General features: G+C 47.8%; 1 protein-coding gene across 5 annotated transcripts in view; it reads right to left on the minus strand.

Annotated features, from left to right (window-relative positions):
- The window catches only part of CLPB (ClpB family mitochondrial disaggregase), a 142,055-nt gene that overhangs the window by 9,023 nt on the left and 113,072 nt on the right, over positions 1-19,960 (minus strand). For all 5 annotated transcript variants that reach the window (XM_072794466.1, XM_072794468.1, XM_072794467.1 and 2 more), the window contains 3 exons: positions 14,967-15,081; positions 4,660-4,737; positions 3,408-3,463 (listed from right to left, as the gene is read on the minus strand). In XM_072794466.1, the coding sequence (XP_072650567.1) occupies positions 3,408-3,463; positions 4,660-4,737; positions 14,967-15,081 (249 nt within the window). The remainder of the gene's footprint in view (positions 1-3,407; positions 3,464-4,659; positions 4,738-14,966; positions 15,082-19,960) is intronic.

Raw genomic sequence — 19,960 nt, forward strand, 5'->3', positions numbered from 1 at the left:
TGCACTAGAAGCCACAAGATGGGTACCTAATGAAAATAGCTGACAGGCCCTGGATGCTTACTAAGTGCCTGGCAATGTTCTAAACAAGCTATACAGAGCTCAGAACATGTATAAGTCTGTGAGTTAAGTATTATTATCATTCCTGCCTTCCAGGTAAGAAAACTGAATCACAGACTAAAGTAACTTGCCCAAGGTCACTCAGGTTTGAGAATTTAGCTCCAGGTCTGTCCTCTTAGCCACTAAAACTCTACTGCCTCATACTTCCTGCTCTGTCAATCAGTTCTTGGCAGTCTTCATCTGTAAGTTCTGCACTTTGTGTACAGATGTCAACTGTTCCAGGATACCAGAAGTATAGACTAATGCTCACTTATGTCAAGTGATGTGGGTTCTCATCCTAGATCTTTGCTGATCTGTTGAGTAACTCAACAAAATTTCACAGCTTTTCTTGGCTGGAACACTTTTGGTTTCACATAATCTTAGCTTAGAGTTATCTAGAAAAGAGGCAACAATTATAATAATATACAACATGTACTGATTACTTACTATGTGCTAACGGTATGTAGCAGTTTACATTATCTCATTTAATCTTCATAATAATCAAATGAAATAGGCACCATAATTGAACCCATTTTACAGTTGAGAAAACTGATGTGAACAGATATCCCAGCTAACTCCAGAGTAGTTTAGAGCTGGAGTTTGAACCCAGGTATGTGGACTCAGACTCTTGCTTCTGATCCCTTTGTCATAGTACCACTATAACTGCCATATTCAGGGCTCTACCACCCTACCTCAGGATAAGATCACAGAGTACCATTAAGGTACTTTTTCAAGAATTATTAACCTTAATAATGGAAGTTAACAAAACCGCTCAATTTGGGAGAAAGAGTAGAGGCTAATGAGAGAAAAAAATAAGCCAAAGATCTGATAAAGAAATTATACAAATGTGCTAATGAGACCTTGTGAGGTAACCAGGTCCAGAGGTCTATCAGTGGCTTTTTACAAATAAGGAAACTAAGGATCACAGAGCCAGAACTTAAATTCAAGCCACCGACTTCCTGGCCAGTGTACATTTCATTTAGCCAGCCATACTCTACTGTTCCTGTGACATAACACTTCCTATACATCATTTCTTGGGTCCTGCTGGCATCAAGTACGGTGCAGGACTCAGGTTTTTGAAGGCAGGTCTCACACTTGCCTGTTACAAGGCCAGAAAATGTCTTGCTAAACACAGACTCTGCCCACAGGGCTTGTACAGCAGGGGTTATATAGAGGTACCACCTAGGGTTTAAAAATTAAACACACAGATGGTTGTACTGCGCTTCTCATGCCTCTCATCTCCCTATTTGACATGGGAACCAATTGACGAGTTTACAATCTAGCCTTCTACTGCAGCTAGGGATAATAGTATTGAGAAGACAGTTGAGACTGGATTCTGATTTCATCTCTTCTCCTCACAAGTGACCCTGGATGGGCCCCTACGTGTTATAGGGTCTCAGTCTTCTCATCTGAAAAGTGGATCTAATTTAGCATCTGTGCAATCTTTCTCATGGGATCAAACAAGACAGTCAATGAGGTGGTACCATGGAAAGTACACGGTGATAAATAAACATGAGATCAGGGCTCAGGCACTTACTTAAGGGTGCTAGAGCCTGAGGTCACTGTGACTCATAGTGTCTCACTGCATGCTCACAACATTAGACACAGGACTGAACAGCTTCACTTTGAGGCAAGAGAGCTGGAACCTGGAGGGGTCAAGTAACCCGCCTAAGGCCAGTAGGAAGTAGAACTAGAGCCTGTGCTGAGGAATGGCTGGCTCCAGGGTCTTGCCCACCCAGCCCCCTGCTCCTGAAGGGTGATGGTGTATTGCAGGATACCATCATCATGCTTTCAGGGGCCCCTGCACTGGTGTTAGTCTGCCCCTCGTTCAGATGCGCTCACTAAAAATGATGTGCATCATCAGTCTCTAAGCAAGCCCCGTCTCCTTTCTACACCAGCAAGTCAGCCAATGCTTTCTATCTTCCACTGTGCATGAAGACATATTAAGACAGCTTGGATAAGGAGATTATAATTTGTAATTAAATATTAACCTTTCTGACAGTATTAAAATTAAACCACTCAGAATTCTTCATCCCTAATCAGGTGGTTCCTGCCCGTAACTGTATCTTCCCTAATAGTCTTGCTAGTTTATGGCTCTTTCCAGAGTGCTAATTGTTTCAATCGCTGCCAACCTGATGAATTGTCTTAAAAATGCTATTTCAGTTGCAGCATATTAGCATGCCATGTGCTGCTTCTTGCCTACTGCCTGTCAAGTGGGTCTGCTCTGGGTTTGGTTGAGGCAGAGCATAGCTATTGGCAGAGCCAGGGAAGCTTAGGAGCTTTTAGCCAGTTATTAGGGAGAAGGGCGCCAGGGATGTGGCCCAGGAGGATACAACCTGAGTGACCTACCTTGTTTCTACGGCTGTCAGGCCCTCAAGGAGGAGGCAAAGGGACAGTGAGGCCAGAAGCAGGATGGAAGGTGGCTAGGACTCAGCCGCTGGGGCAGTTTTGGCTACCAGAGGCTTGAGTAATTCCTCACTGTCTCAGCTAGGGAGGCTTTCCATAGAAATTAGGCAAGAGCATCTGGGGTCAGAAGCAACTTCAGATGTTGGGCAGGAGTACCTCAGCCTCCACAGGGGAAGGCTAGTGGAAAGAACATTTGGCTTTAGCAGAAATGTTTCTGCAATCTTCAAGGATGGCTCTGACACTTCTCTCTGTATGACAACATTTCTAGTTAGCATAGAAAGTCAAACTAAGTAGGCCTTGAAAGCCCAAGTCTGAATAAATATGGGTTAGGGACAGGCTTCTCGTCTCTCTTGTGGTTGAATTCCAAAGGCTCCGAGTCATGGGGAAAAGGGGACTGTGACCACCCCACAGCTTAGGGCATAAGATATCAGGCATAAAAGCTCATATACAATGGAGAGAAGCAATACGGCACCTTTTCATTCCATTTGTTTTCTCCTACAGGCCCCAAGACTCTTTAGCATGGCCTTGATGTACTAGATAGTACTAGTATGTTTCTAAAGCTGTTTCCCTTTCTAGCCTGAGTTCCTCAAAGTACATGCCTGAAAATGCATGGATGAATCTCATGGGGTTCTTCCAAATGCCCCAGAAGTCAGGCAGGGCAAGGATTATTTTTCCTGTTTCATAGATGAATAAAAGGAGGTGCAGATAAAAGGAGGTGGGATAATTTGCCCAAATTCCTGGAACAACTGGTGGCCAGTCTGGGGCCAGACTGAGGCCTGCTTTCTGGGCCAGGGTCCATCTTTTTAATTCACTATTATCTGATTCAGGAGCCTAGAATTTTGGGGTATAGCAGTAGTGGTGAGGTCTCCATGGCCTGCACACCAGGCCTAGATCCCAACCCTTACCTTTTTGGCATCTTTGTGCATATATTTGGCTGTCTGCTTTGCCAGCTCTGTCTTTCCTAATAAGAAGGAAGGGAGAGGTAGTGGGTTAGGACAAATGACTGTCTTCTGGAATGAAAGAATATTAGAAATGCATGGACATCTGAAATAACGTATTTTATAGATGGGAACACTGAGGCTCAGGGAGGGTCGGTGACTCTCCCAGTCACTGGGAGGGAGAATCAAAGGTGGAGCTGGAACCAAAATCCAAGTCTGGATTGCATCTTGATTTTTCTGTGGATGGAGATTGAGACTTTTTCTCTATAGCAGCATTTTAAAAGCGGGAGGTGGACTCTTATAATCCAGAGCCAATTTGTCCTTTGAAGCCCAGTGCAAACTTGCCTCTCACAGGAGTACCCTGACTTCTTGGTTACTGCACTGCATTTCTTTAGACACCTGTGGTCTTGCCAACCAAACAAAGGCTGAGGGAATAAAGAACACCTTTTCTTGGCCTCATAGCCTTTCTTTGTAACATAAAGAAAGAATGACAATACCAATGTGGCGGCTTTGAAGGGCCATTTGGTATGATGGCCAAACTGTTGGAAGTCACTGTCTAACATAGGAAATCAAGTTCTACAGTATCATGGTGAGGTGACAGTAACCTACATCTGGGGGAGTGCTAGGCCCATGAAGATGCTAACAGGGAAAAATGAGACAACAAATGCATGAAACTCCCCATCAGGGCAATGGTGGGAGGTGGTGGTGCAAGTTTGGGGGTGAGGGTGGAGAGTGAGGGGATGAGAATGCCTCAGATAATCCAGCCCAACAGGCTAGAAAAACACCCAACCCATTTGACTGAAACCAATTTTGCTAAGCATCCCCACTGTGTTGGCCATTAAAGGGCTTACTTTAGCTTCCTAGAAGGTTATGTCCCAAGCTATACTAAATAAAGTTGGTATGCTGGGAAGCAGAGGTGGTTCAGCTGTTCCCAAAGGGTAGCCTCTGGGGATGCAGAGTGGCCAGATCAGGGCTATCAGACCCCAAAGGGGCTTGGTCACCCAGGTGAGTTAGGCGCTGAATCACAGCTTCCAGAGGGAGGGGGATAATTCTAGCTATTTCTAATGTGACAGACAATCCTCTTGCTGGCTCTTTAATTTGGAAGCAGTTGTTTTCAGAGCTTTCAGAGTTGTACAGAAGTAGGATGTGTGACCCTGACCCATAGCAGCTAAGGCTCCCCCAGCTCTCCTTCCCCACTTGCCAATATGCTCCCAGTTACCTATTCCAGATGATCCCAAAAAGAGGAAGACCAGAGGGTGTTCTTCATCGTACCAGCCATTCTCCTTCCTCCGGATCGCTAGGGCCAAACACACAAGATGGGGTGGGGGTGGGGGGGGACAGGGAGGGAGGCAGATAAATCAATGACACAAAAGGCAGGATAATTATCACTAAGTATACAATATGTTTTACTGCTCTGCGCCCACTCAAAGTCCTCACTACCATTAGTGCTGCCTAATCTGATTAGCTGGCAAGGCCCCTAGAGACACCTAATCAGGTTAGCATGGATTTGGAAAGCTGCCCAGAGCAGATTTCGGATAAAGTTTTCCAGGATGAGCACTCAGCGTTGCCAGGGAAACTGAAAGGCGGGTGGATGGTGAATGGAGGTGAAGGGGGTAGGGGGGTGGTGAAGGAGAATTCGAGAGGAACTTTAGCTCTCAGATGGCTGGTTATCCATCTACTCACCACTGGTGGGAGACTAAGCCTGCTTCCTATGCAAATGGAAGATACAGAAGCCCGTGGCAGGCCCTGAGGGATCTGGGGTGTGAGCTCTGGACTCTTTCCCATTTGGGGAAACCAAGATCTAGTTCACTGTCTGGAAGTGTAGCCAAATGTACTTTCTGGAATCCAGTCAATGGTAGTGTGGAGCTCAGGGCACAGATGGATGAACCACTTGGTTATCACTGCCACTAACCATGGCCTCTAGTGGGGGAAGAGTGGTGGGGGAGTGGGATAGATACGTACTAGGTTCCCTGAGAGTTCAGCACTGCTAGCATGAGACCTGACCTCTCCTTTTCAGGAGGAAGTATATAATCAAGGGCTGTAACCATTCAAGGTGAGGAAATTATTATTATTGTTATTATTGTTGTTGTTATTTTTAAGGATTTTATTTATTTATTCATGAGAGACACACAGAGAGAGGCAGAGACATAGGCAGAGGGAGAAGCAGGTTACCTGCAGGGAACCTGATGCGGGACTCAATCCCAGGATCCTGGGGTCACAACCTGAGCCAAAGGTAGATGCTCAACCACTGAGCCACCCTGGCACCCTTCAAGGTGAGGAAATTAAATGCCTAACTACAGAGTGGGAGAATCAGGCTCAGAAGCATCACTCAAGTAGAAGAGCAGGGGGTGAAATGAGGCAGAACTATTATATGAAGAATCATTTATTGAACATGCTATCTGCTGGGCACAACTGGAAAAACTGTCAACATTTTTGATTACTCAAGACCCACACAAACAACCTGAGAGGAAAAGTATTATCTTGAATTCTATTATATTGAACAGGAAACTGAGGCAAGAGATAAAGAGACTTGCCTAAGTCTCTATGTCATACAACTAGCAGATCACTAGTTGACTGGTAGAGATGATAGAGTCTCTTCTCTCTCTAAACATTCCTTTTTTCGCTCACATATGGCTGCTTTAAAAAGTGAAGTATTAATTTGTGTTGCATCAATGAGAACATGGCAATCAGAAGCAGGAAGGGGACAGAGTACTGTGCAATGTCAGGATTGCTCTACAGCTAGAACTGCATGTATGGTCTGGTTCTCAGAGTGTCGGGGGAGATTAACAAAGGGATATATGTCAGAAGACAAGACCAGGAAAACAAGTCAACTGAGAAAGAACTGATGGTCTTAGAGAAGTGTCTGCCAGTTCTGGGGTACAAAGATCCTAAATGCTATACTGTATGGTACAATCTGTATGGCTGGGTTTCAGAGAAGTAGCTCTGGAGGTCAGGGGAGGCTTTCTGGAAGAAGTGGGATTGATGAAGGATCATGGAGGCCAGGAAGATCTGGAGAGGCAAGGGTAGCCAGCATGACACAGGTGGAGAGACAGGAAATGAATAGGAGTAGTTGTGGGTGGGGTCAGATTAGGTTTCAAATACCTGCTTTAGGACTTCAGGTCCGTGCTGCGACCTTTCTCACCTCAATCTTGAATGCTGTTACCTAAAGATCCTAGTTTTGGCCTCAGTGGGAACAGATGGAAGTGTAACCTCTTGGGAGACACCTCCTGAGAATCCTGAGAGGGGCCTGAGAAAACACTCAAATCCAGCTTCTTCCTTGGGAAAGGTCCCAGATCATCTCTAAACTAGCTGAACCAGCCCTATGGAAGGCTTGGCTCTCAGAGGAACCCACTGGCCTCCCAGGTACCTGAAAGCTGGGGATGATGATGGGTAGTCCAAGCCTGGCTGAGACGGACTGAGAGAAACAGTGCCCTGAGAGAAACAAGAACCTGTGGGTGGGGTTTTGGGGGAGGCAGAGATATCAATGGCAAAGGCTAGACTTCTGTGGACACTAGGTGTGGATGTGTGTTGGGGCAGGGGTGAGAGAAGGGTCATCTGAAAGGAGTCACATTCTTCCAAAAGGTGAGTGAACTGAGAATGTAGGTTGGAAAGAAGCTGAGCATAAAGTGGGCTCAGGCTTCACAGGGTATTTAGGGGAGGCAGAAGTACCCAAGCATCACTCAGACAGGTGGCCTGGGGAAAGTTGGGTTCCTCAGGTTTCAGATACCTGAGGTTCTGATCCTGATTTCTCTTTCAGGAAAGCTTCCCAGGTATTGAGAGCTACACATTGCTGGGCTATGCAGTTCAAAAACACCATGGAGAAGGTGGAATTGGATTATGCCCGGGGCCATCTTTCCCCCTTCTTTTCTAATAATGCACCTGGGAAAGAGCTCTTTATAATGCCAGGCAGACTCCACCGCACAGCTGTCCCCGGCCAATTCTGCCAGACCCGGGGCATGAGTCTGGGGTGGGTTTGGTCTGGCCCCTGTGAAACAGGCGAAATGCCAACTATTAAACAATTACAACTCTGGATATTTCTAATAATATCTGAAGAGAAAAACGACCAAGCAGATGGGGTCCGACAGAATGAGAAATGGAAGCAGCTAGGCCAGACTGAGGGAGGTGGGCCCCGGGCTGTGTGGCTGGCAGGGTGGCTGATGGCCACGGCTGGGGGCCTTGAGGGTTTCTGCCAGGCTCCAGCACAGAACCCGTGGGCCACTGGACACGGGGCCAGAGGTGCTAATGTTCTCACTGTGGATCATCAAATGCAGCAACTTACCCTGTTCGCACCTTTCAGTCTATCAAAAACCTCGTAACTTCACTTGAGCCTCATTATGAATCTACAAAGCAGGCAGGGCAGGGAATCTGGGTCCCCTTTTTAAAAAAAGTTTACTTTTTAGTAATCTCTACACCCAACGTGGGGCTCAAACTCACAACCCTATCAAGAGTCATACGCTCTTCCAACCAAGCAAGACAGGCGCCCCTTGATTCCCCTTCTTATAGATGAGGAGATACGTGCAGAGAAGTTAGGTAACCTGCTCAAAGTTACACAGGTAAATAAATGAAGGCCCTGGGCTTTACCCCCAGAGTTTGGGCTAACTCTTAAGCTCGAACTTGTGCTTCAGGAGTTTAAAGAAAGGAGTAGGCTCTTGCTGGCCACAGCATCTCCCATACCCTAGTCTCACCCAGAAAACAGTCTTTTGGTAGCATTTTAATCTGGCTCATTCAACTTTGATACACGGCCTCAGGAGCCCCTGTCCTCTGTCTCCTGACCACTGCTCTCTAGGCTTGGGATGGTATCAGGGTGCCCTGAGCAGGCATCTCAGCACCTTCCCTGGCTGGTCCCATCTCTGCAAGTTCCAAAAGGCTTGGCTGCCTCTCCACAGGCTTGGCTAGCACCAGTGCCTCCTTGCTGTGTTCTTCCCTTAGCAGAATGGCTTCTCCTGGCTATGCCCACCACTACTGGGCCATCTTAAAACTCACATGCAGCAACCTTTTTGATTAACTCCACCACTCCACCTCTGTGCCATTAACTCCTTATAGCCTATATTCTACAGAATATTCTATATTTTCTGGTACACTTCCATCTACACGGTGGTAGGGTAGACAGCGTAGGAGTTATGGCATCTAGTTTGGAGTCCTGGCTCTGCCACTTTCTAGATGACTGGCTTTGAATAAAACACTTATTCCTGTAAAACCTTGGTTTCTTCAGCTATAAAATGGGAATGGTCAGACACATGCTAAGCCAGCCCACACGTAGATGAAATGAGTCCAGCGTTATAAAGGCACTTTGTATTGAGTGGAATAATCAGAAAAGTATAAATCACAATAGTCACAGTAGTAGTGGCAGCAGTAGTGGTGTCCTACAGATACCTCTTGCATCCTTGTGCTAGTCTTGGGCAATAGATATTATCTCTATTTTACAGAAGAGGAGACTGGGGCTCAATTAGGGGCAGTGCAAGAGGTTTCATCCACTTGTGCCCTTGTGTCCTGGAGGAGGGTGTGCTCTATGCTATGTCATCTGTGGGAGCAGATGCTAGCAGCTCCATTTCCTGAGGGGACCTTGGGACTAGCCCAGAGTTAGTATAATGCTTGCTGACTCAATGAATTAATTGTTGGTCTTTCTGGAATCCAAGGAGGAAAACACAGATACTTCAATTTCCATCTTACAGAGAAGAAGAGTGAGGCCTGGACCTAAGTCTCTTTATGCTCCCAGTGATCACTACTACTCTTGGGTGAAGAAGGTTTCCTCTTTCCTCTTCATCCCTCTCCAGGAACCTTCTCCATCTGTGCAGCACACAAGCTCTAGGCCAAGTGCTGGGCACCTACAAAGATGCCTAAAGTGAGGTCTGTGCTGTTTAGGTGTGCACTGCTCTGCAAACTGGCTTCCAAATGGGATGGGAGCACTGGGAGGAGTGTGGGAAGAGCCATCATGCCAACTGACATCTGCACCAGGAAGCTGAGGGGGCATGGCCAGGCAGTACGAATGTGATGGGAGATTCCAGAGAGACCCATCATTTGCAAAACCAAAGGGAGAGGAGATAGCTGCTGCCTCCTCCCACCCCAGGCCTTCTTCCAGCTCTAGGTTCTGGGGCCATCTGGGTGGGCTGACTCCTCCTTCCTGGATTATTTTTAGCCTAATCTGAAACAGCCCTTCAGAGGAACTCTTGTGGTTCAGTCACCTGAACATCTCTTAGCAATCTCCTGTCTACTGCTTGTAGGTTTGAGGGGCACAGCGAGTGCTCAAGAAGTGCTTGCTAGTGGAGTGGGTATTGACTGGAGCCTCAGGGTTGGAGGATGAGTTGAGAACAGTTCTCAGTCTCTAAGAATCGGTGTTTATGAAGGCAAAGCATTGCTACTGAGTGGTTAATATATAAAAAATGCAAAGAATAGTTTTCGCTGAACATCACTCACTCTGGGTGTGTGTGTGTTGGGATAGGAATCACTGGAAGAGCACCACCCTTCCTGGAAGCGGTTGGGATGAGAATCTATGTTAAGGAGAGGCTGAATGTCAAGATGGGCTGCAGGCTTCATTCACTTGAGTTTAGCAATCTTTTACACACCTGTGTGCCCAACCCTGGGGAAAAGCTGAACAAGAGGTATTTTGACCTTTGGAGAGAGACGTTCAAAGAGATGCCCTGCGGTATGTGGAGTGACAACAGGTGTCCACAGGAAGCCCCAAGAATGGGCCCTCGTGGAGGGCTAAAAAAGGCTTTCTGGAGAAGGCCTGGGTCTTGAGTGTCTCACTTAAGTGTCTCAGCAGGCTAGGGCAAGGGCAGGGTGGTCTGGACAATAAGAACATCTGAAGTGGTATGGGGTGGAGGTGGGACTGCAAGCAGTTTTCTAAAGTAATCACCTCATATCATGACTCAGGGATGGCCTGGATGTATTTCTCAGCTTAGGAACAGGACTCTAAGGCAGAGAGTAGGGGAGGGGTGTGGAGGTGGCCCACAAAGGTGCAGGGCTTGGGCAATTACATTTTTGGACTGTCAAAAAGGGAAGTAAAGCACGAGACAGCCCACTGTGTGTCACGTGGCTGATGCTGAGATTCTGAATTTGAGCCAGACCTCAGCACAGATCAGTTGCGATGGCAGAGCTTTCCTGAGGGAATTCATGGGCATCAGAGTCAAGTGGAAGCAGGTGCAATGGCTTGGTGATAGGCATCTGGTTAGAGAGCTGCAGGGAAGCTTCTAGGTGTGCAGGCTAAACCCACAGCAGGACTGGGGAATGGCCTGTTCACTTGAGGGGTCAGAGGTCAGATACTATGAGTGTTACTATTTCAATATACTCCTGTTTCTAATATGCTTGTGAGCTACTAGAGGGCAAGCTTATAGCTATTCTTTTTTCCTCAAAGCACAGAGATGGCCAAGGGGCCCAGCCAAATTAATTCAACAAACTGCATTACTGAGCTACTTCAAGCAGAGTACTGTGCCAGGAACTGGAAAAACTAAAATGATTCAGTCACGGTCTCTGCTCTCAGAAGTCTACAGTCTGTTGCTCCTGAACTGAGTTAGGCTAAGTAAAAACAGCCAGAGCTGCGGGAGATGGGCAGGGCTAGGGTGGGGTCAGGAAAGGGCCAGAAGGAAAGGAATTCCAAGCAGAGAGGGCAGCAGGGCAGCATCAACAAGTGCAAGCAGATCAACACAGCGTGTCCAGGGAAGCAGAAGCGAGCGGTAGCCAGATGTATGTGCAGGGGCGGGAGGGGGGGCAGGGGGGGGCAGCAGTGAGCCGTGTATACTGGGCTACAGCAGCAAGAGCCACTCAAGGATTTTAAACAGGGGAGTTCTTACATTTTACAGAGCTCACTCCAGCTGGGGAGGAGAAGTGATGCCAGGGGAAGGAAAGGAGACAGGGAGACCAAGAAGGAGGCCACTCAAGATTCAAATGGCAGATCCTGAGGTTCTGAGCAAGGGCAGTGGTATTAGGAAAGGAGCGTAAGGCTAAGTTTGAGACCCATTTAAGAGGCAGAATGCTAGAACCTGGTATGTGATGGGCGGTAAGGGGTGAGGGAGAGGGAGGAGCCCAGGAATTATCTAAGTTTTTATTTAGGAGACTAGTGAATGGTGGTGCCTTTACTGAGATAGGAGAACAGGAGGTGGGCAAGTTGGGAGGAAGAGGATGGAGTCTAGCCCTGAATGTACTGAATAGACTGCTGGTTGCTTTTCTGAGGAGAATGGTGGGACATAGAGGCTCTGAGCTCCCAGGAGGTCTGCCCATCGGGCTAGGCATTCTCCCCCCTCCCATGACCAAGAGTAGCTCTGGATTCTGGAAGGAGAGTCTCACTTTCAATGCCAAGGCTCCGGCTTATGTTATGTAGGCTGGCTTTGCTTTGGCTCTGGTGACCCTAGAAGACCAGAGAGGCCATGGGGGCCTAAGCTAAGGGGTTGGTACTTTATCTCCTCCATTTGTAAGGCGGTAACTGTGCGCCAGCCTTGCTAGAAGCCCTGCAGCTGGGGATCACACTGATAAATTCACTGTATTACTTTGCACAAATCAATATCCCAGCACTTACCAGGGGTTGATGTGACCGAAATTGGTTTCAGCCAATTCGTGTGGGTAATAAATGGCCATTTATCAAATCAATTCATTCTGCGGCACTTCTCTGGCTGCCCATCCTCATGGTACCCCTGGGGTGCCAGGCTCCACCCAGCCAGTCCCTAGCATATATCTGATGCTAGCCTAGAGGATCCAGAGAGACCCAGCCTATCCCTCTGGATCCACTTCTCTCTCCTGTACCTCCTTCAGTCTGGAGACCTTGAAGCACTGGCTGCTGCTTGCCTACCACAAATTCTGACCCAGAGAGTACCTCATGCTCCACCTGGGTTGGTAGGTGAACATTATCAGATCATTATCAATGTGATCACTGGCCACAGGCTTCTTAGCTAGCAGGGGATATAGTTACCACACAAATGGAGGAGATACACCAACCCCACAGCTCAGGCCCTAATACCTGTCTTTCCTAAGGTCCCTAGAGACACAGCAGGGTCAGGTCAACCTACATAACACACGAAAAGGCGTAGGGATAAGGCAGGGTTTGGGTAAAAGAATGGCGCTTTGGGTAGAGGAAGGCTCTCAGGGAAGACCTTCTGACAGCTCCTCAGAGGTGGGCAGCTGAATCATTTACACCTGCTCTGGGCTAACAACAAGGAGAGGCGAAATGGGTGGTACTTTAGAGGCTGGTGTAGGATCAGAGGAAGAGGCTAGACTGGGGCTAGTCCTGGTTTGAAGGCAGTAACTATGGGCCTGATCTAAAGAACATGCCCAGCCCTGGATGGTAAACATCCTGAGCATGTGCTATATAGTGAGATAGTCATGGATTTGGCACCTCAGTTCACAGGTGAGGAAACTGATGCTCAAAGAGGCCGAGTGAGTATGAATCATACAGTTGATAAGTGGGAGACACACTATCTGACCATGTTGGTCTAATTCTCTCCATCCCAACATCCTCCTCCCCATTCCCTTCAACTTTTGGGAGTTTCAGATCTAATGGGCTTGAGAAGTCAGGGAGAGGTAGGAGGTCAAAGAGGAGCAGCCTGGGAAAGGGCCATGTAAGAAGCAGAGGGAAAACACTAGGATGGCAGCTGCAGTGCTGGTCCACGTGAACAGACACTCCAGCAGAAGATGCTTTCTTAGCTCTCCACCAGGTAATAACATCTCTCCCATAGGCAACTCCTTTCTTCAACCCTCAGGAGCTCCCAGGGTCTCTTCTCCCTCCAATTCAGCCCTTGGCACACGGTTCTTGTGTGTGCCTGCAGGCAGCCTTCTGACCTCTAGCCAGAAGAGCAGCTCTGGCCTGCGGGCTCCTTTTAACTGCTGCTGAGGTCAGGCCCCTGATGGGGGGCTCATGACCACTGCCCGAGTCCCACTGGTGTGTGAGAATGATGGAGATCAGGCTGGGCTCATTGTGCTGCAGGGGTGGCTGCCTTCTCTACTCTAATTGGTATCCTAGGGTTGAAGTGCCACTCCAGAATGTCCCAGAGAGGCACTGTATTGTGATACAGCCCGATGTCTCCTTTTATCGGTGAGCCTCTACCACGTGCTGTCTTTGGTTGGACTGGAACACATCTGGTGGGACCAGATGCTTGCAGAGAAAGGGTAAGCAACATGAATGGGACTGAGACACTGTAGGACAGAGGTTTTCAAACTTGAGCTAAGCAGCACAATCACCCGCAGAGTGTTAAAACAGACTGCTGGGTCCTACCCCAGAGTTTCCAATTCCATAGGTTTGGGGTGAGGCCTGAGATCTGCAAATCTAACAAGGCCCCAGAGAATGTTGATGCTGCTGGTCCAGAGACCATGCTTTGAGAACCATTGCCTTGGGGGATATTTAAGTTGGGCCCAGGTTACTCTGCTCCTGCCTCATCTGTCTGCAGTCACCTTCAGAGAATCATGCGCCTGAGTCAGAGAACAGAGGTGAAGTCATTATCCTGAGCAGAACCCTAGTTTTCTATTACCTCTAGTGGGGTCTGCATGGGCAGGAGGGCAATTAGAGTAGGGGTTACACCAGACAGCAGTCTGGCTCCCAGTATGCGACATTAGAGCTTCTAGGGTCAAGAGGAAGGCACTTAAGACTTGTTCAGGATGTTTGTCAGCTAGCTACTGACAAACTATACTGAAGAGTGAGAGTTCCAGGCTGGGAGACAAAAGATAGAAGTTGTAGTTCTGGCTGAGCTGCTACACTACAAGTGATGGACAAGCTCCTGTTCTTCTCTGGGTCTCAGCCTGCCTACCTGAAAAGTGGGGGATGGGGACAGTGGACCGGATGAAAGTCAGAGTTAAAAAAAAAAAAAAAGAAAAAGAAAGTCAGAGTTAGAGCACAGGAAAGCAGCCTTGAGCAATGATTATAAATGCTTTGGGGATCCCTGGGTGGCGCAGCGGTTTAGCGCCTGTCTTTGGCCCAGGGCGCGATCCTGGAGACCCGGGATCGAATCTCACATCGGGCTCCCGGTGCATGGAGCCTGCTTCTCCCTCTGCCTGAGTCTCTGCCTCTCTCTCTCTCTCTCTCTGTGTGACTATCATAAATAAATAAAAATTAAAAATAAATAAATAAATAAATAAATGCTTTGTATCTCAGCTTCCTCATCTGTAAAATGGGAATTTGGGGCACTTGGGTGGCTCAGCCAGTTAAGCGTCTGACTTCAACACACATCACGATCTTGGGGTCCTGGGATTGAGCTCCGTATTGGGCTCTCTGCTCAGTGGGGAGTCTGTTTCTCCCTCTCCCTCTGCCCTCCACTCATTCTCTCTCTCTCTCTCACACTCTCTCAAATAAACAAATAAATATCTTCAAAAAATAATAAAATGGAGATTTAATGGTACCAACCTCATGGGGTTGCTGTAAGGATTAAATGACAACATACATGGAGAGCTTATCACAATGCTCAGCACACAGAAAGTACCCACTGAATGTTAAGTTATAATCTTATGAGCCACCTCTCATGGTACAGTGACAGCAAGGCGTACTCTTCACTACAGCAGACCATGAGCCACCCCACCCATTTTTGGTCGCTGCGTCCTGATACTCACCAGCACCCACTGTGGCGATGGCACTCTCCTGGCCAATGATGTGCTCTTTCAGCCGCTGCTCCAGGGGAAAGCGGCGCCGCTCCTCAGCCTCACGCTTCCGCTGCTTCTCTTGATACTGTGAGGAGAAAGGGAAGGTGGCTCAGGATGGTTTCATTCTACACTAAAACCTGGGGGCAAAAAACACAGGTCTGGGTCTCCAGGAGTCCTGCTGCACACTCTGGCTCTGGGCCACTGAAGGCTAGCCCAGTCCTTCCCATTGTTCCCTTGCTCTAGTCCTCACTCCATGCTCAGGAGTCCTGGCTCACTCTGCTAGTAAAATAAAGTATTGCTAGTAGATTAACACTTGGCTCTGGAGTCTGATAGAAGACCTGCATTTGAATCCCAGCTTTATCACTTATAAGATGTGCTTATCATCTGGAGTAATTTACTTACTCTCAGTTTTCTCACCTGGAAACTGGGGATTAAATATGATGACATACATAATGAGCTGGCATGTAGTGTAAGTGCTTAACAAATATGGGTTCTTTCCTTTCTACTTATCTTCTTGCAAATCTTCTTGGTTTTCACTCTTTTTTTAGTGTAAGTTCTATGCACAATGGGGCTCAAACTCACAACCCTGAGATCAAGAGTTACACACTCCACTGACTAAGCCAGCCAGGTGCCCTGAAAACCTTTTTAGTTTTTATACCAGAGCTATGAACATGCTCCTTCAATGATACAGCATTTCAACTAAACACAGCTATTCAGCAACTGCTGTGTGCTTGGCCCTGTGCACACCATGACAGAAATGGCACGGTGGGGAGAAGGAGGAGGACTGAAGCCCAAGACTGGAACCCAGATGCTGCTGAGTGCCCATGTGTGTCTGGCCCTGGGCTTGTTGGTTCACTTCAGAAAGGGCAGAGGGAAGGAGGCCTGAGCATGACCACACTGTGAAGAACAGAGGAGAGCCAGGCCTGTCCTCAGGGAACTCTAAGTTGGACAAGGAGGGGACGGAGGGCTCATACACAAATACTTCTCAGGGCGTCTGGGTGGCTCAGTCTGTTAAGCATCTGACTCTTCAGCTCAGGTCTTGATCTCAGGGTCATGAGTTCAAGCCCTGCTTAAAAACAAAAACCAGGTGTGCCTGGGTGGCTCAGTCAGTTGAGGTCTGCCTTGGGCTCAGGTAATGATTCCAGGGTCCTGGGATCAAGCCCCACATTGGGCTCTCTGCTCAGCAGGGAGTCTGCTTCCCCCTCTACCTGCCGCTTCCCATGCTTGTGCTCTCTCTCACATGCTCACCAGCTTTCTCTCTCAAATAAATAAATAAAATCTAAAACAAACAAACAAACAAACCAAATTTGTTGCATGTTTGTGAATCTATCCTCTAAATCGATTATGAGCTGCCTGAGGGCAGGCACTGTCCTTTACTCAATGCACAAGTCCTGGCACAATGAAGGCAGCTGGTCAATATTTACCAAGTAAATTTGGTAATAGATAAGAGGAGAGAATTAACAGCTGAACTGGGTGGCACAGGAATCCAGAGAGGGGAAGGAGACACAAAGAAGTTGGAGTCCTGGGCTCGGCAGGAGCTGTGGGACTATCTAGTGGCCATCAAGGGAAGGTGAGTATACAGGTCTGATGATAAAGTGCTCACGGAGCCAGGTGGATGGGGGAAGGAAGCAGGCCTTGGAGTGGGACAAAAGACCTGGATCTTCAGGAGCCTCTTTTCTCCTAAGACCTTGTAACACTGATAGCTCTCTAGAAAGAGAGCTGCCCAGGTAAGGCCCTGTCACAAAAGTTGTGGCTGCAGATTGCTCTTGCAGGCAGAGTGGATGAAAAATACCTGCTGCTTGGGCAGTGTTTTCCTGTTACAGTAGTGACCTTGACAGAAGTTAAAAAAAATAAATAGCAAACAATCCAATTTTGGCTGTTGCTATCAGTCTGTAACTGAAAGCTCCCATCAGTCCTGGGTTTCATATGGAGCAATAATTCGGCACCAATCCCAGTGGAGCGACGCTTGCCGGTTGGAATCCAGAGTGTCACTATGCAGCTCCCTCAGGCGCCACATACATCACCTGGCTCTGACGACTCCACCATATATCTGCCTCCTCCTTCTCCCTGCCCACCCAGCCCCTCTCAGCACTTGGGTCCACTGGGCAGGAAAGGCTCTGATGGGGCGACACAAGCATACTGCCTGGTTCTGCACTGGCTTGAGGCCTGGCCGGCTTGGAGTCAGGCAGGCCACAAAAGCAGCCTGAAGCAATGGAAGCTGGCTGCCGAGGGTTTGCTGGGTCTGCTTCCTCACTTCCCCTCAGTGAGGGTGTCTCAGAGTATTCCTGCCTCTGGGCCTTTGCTCATACTGCTCTCTCACCACAAAAGTCTCCTCTACTCCCATCTACCTCTAAGTGCCCTGGTGATCTCAACTTAAATACTACATTGTCTAAAGAGCCTGTTGTAAGGTTTCATGCCTGCCCCTGGTACCTCCAGAGCACTTAACTGCCTGTCTATCTCTCCTTACTCAACTGTGAGGTCCTCAGTGACAAAGATCATGTCTTATTCATCTCAACAGTTCTATCACATAGCACAGGGCCTGGCTCACAGAAGGAGTCAATGCATGCTGCCAATTGAGGAGGTTAACTACTGGTTGTGGAACAGCTGCTGAGTGCCAGGCACTATACAGAGGCACTGTACTTTGTATAGTGTCCCCATCTGAAGCTTGGTTCCTCTTTTGGCTCATAGTGGGGCAAGCTGTGTGGCAGAAATAAGCAGCTTTTGCTCCGGGAAGATCTGAATTCAAACCTCACCCTGTCTACTCACTAGCGAGCTGACCTTGGGGAAGTTAATTCACCTCCCTGAATTTTTGTTTCCTCATTTCTAACACAGAAACAGTAATTCCCATCACCTTGCAGGCCTTGGTGGGATAGATGAGATAACATACACAAAGAATGTGGTAGTCTCTGGCAGGTTAGGTGAGATAACATACACAAAGAATGTGGTAGAGTCTCTGGCACATAGGCAATGTACAGGTAGCAGTGGTGTTGTGAGGGATGCAAGTGGAGAGCACAGCAGCTGCCCCCTGACAGGCCTCTGATAAATGTTACTTCTCTTCTCCTTCACTGCATTTTGATAACTATCTAACCCAGTGCTTTTTGGGCAGATGGGGTGGGGACACTGGAACCCTTTTAGCTAATTTAATCTGTATGAGCTCCACAGATGAAGAGTTGCTCTGGCTCAAGCAGAATCTAGGAGCCTAGTCCACTTAGATGCCCCCACTGCCCCAGAAATGGCTCCTGAGGCTCCTTCCTTAGGAAACCTAGGTTCACAGGGTATCATCTCAATACCAGCTGGGTTCCTGGGATACCTCCACTGTACAAGGCAGCTCATCTCTGCCTGTCAGTTTCCCTTACATGGTAGAGAATTCTGCTTCTAGGTGCTTTCCATGCATTGATCTGTGGGGCCTCATAGAACATATCTTTTTCCTCTGTCACAGGCAAACATGACTTTTCTTGCCACTCTGTTGGTTTGGGTATAAACACTGTGGTCTCCCTAAGTGTTCTCTAGGGAAACATTTTTATCTCCTATAACTCTTCTTCAGTGTCGTGATTTTAGGTGGTTTTAGTATTCCTGTTATTTTCTTGGATGGGCAGGGGAAGGATCCTTGACTTCTATGGGAGTGAGTATGGGGGAAAGGTTATACTGGGATCTGGCTGGTTTCTTTTCTTTTCTTTTTTTTTATATTAAAGATTTAGTTACTTATTTTGGCAGGGGAGAGCACATGAGCAGAGGGAGAGGGAAAGTAGACTCCCCACTGAGCATGGAACCTTATGCGGCCCCATCCCACAACCTCAAGGTAATGACCTGAGCTGAAATCAAGAGTTGGATGCCCAACCAAATGAGCCACCCAGGCACCCCTGGCTGGTTTCTTCAGAGCTTTCTAGATGGTCCTGAGAAATATTCAACCCATGGCCTAAATCTGGGTACATCCTGGTTCTCCCCCAGCCTGGAGCCCTAAATATCTATTCAGAACAACTTCTGAGAAGTTCTGAAAACTTCAGACTTTTTGATAAAAATGTATAGGATGCTAGGATTAAACCAGGTTAAAGGTTATTGCTTTATGCTCTTTCCTACTGCTTAGCACAGTTTGTATTTTTTTAAAAAGTGTCGAATGAATGAATGGCTTCTGAAGGTATTAGCTAGGAACCCAGGCTTGTGAAACACTAGTGGAAGAACCTAGGAAAGGAAAATAGTTGGTCTGTTTATATTCTACCTCAGGGAGGAGAGAAAGAGGGGAAAAGGCACTTGGTAAGGGCTCCATAAATGTAGGCTACTAGTATTCCTGGCTTTTTGAGGAGATGAGGAGGAAGCCTTATAGGGGCTAAGGTTGAAGCCCTACTTCGACAGGGTTCCACTAGAGGAGAATATGGGGCAGGTGGCCTGGCCTGCAGAAGCAGAGGGCACCGGGCTGAGAGGCACTAGGAAGAAGCCACACAGGAGAGCAGGAGTGGGGCAGTGATCATCTTAATAAAAGCCATATGCAATTAGCTTCAGAAGCCCTCACCTGGAGCCAGCAGCAACCAGCTCCCCATGCTGCATCTTGGCTGGATAATCGTGGCCACTGGTATCCATCATTCTTGATTTAATATGGCACCCCTCCTGGCTGTGAGTGCATTTACAGGAAAGGGCTGGGAGGCTGGGGTGAAACCTAGCTGGACTCGCTCAGAAGTGGGCGGTTGGGATGCATGGTTCTTTTGGGGAGGGTTACAAAGAGAAGGGGTATGTCAGGCACCCCTATTATTGGGTATCCTTCAGGAAACAAGTATGATAATGAACCTGGCAGTGTGTTCACCAAAAGGGCAGCTGAGGCAAGGGTGGGAGTGGTGAATAGGCAAAATGAGACCGTGGGCAAGAATATGATAGGTATGGAGGAGGGAAGAGAAAAAAAGGTCAAGTTACAATTTGCTTCTCATGGAGGTCAGGGCCATAAAGCTTACTAGATGCTCTCAGATATACTCAGA

This window comes from Canis lupus, chromosome 23 (assembly GCF_048164855.1).
Source record: "Canis lupus baileyi chromosome 23, mCanLup2.hap1, whole genome shotgun sequence".
In the NCBI taxonomy this organism is placed as follows: Eukaryota; Metazoa; Chordata; class Mammalia; order Carnivora; family Canidae; genus Canis; species Canis lupus.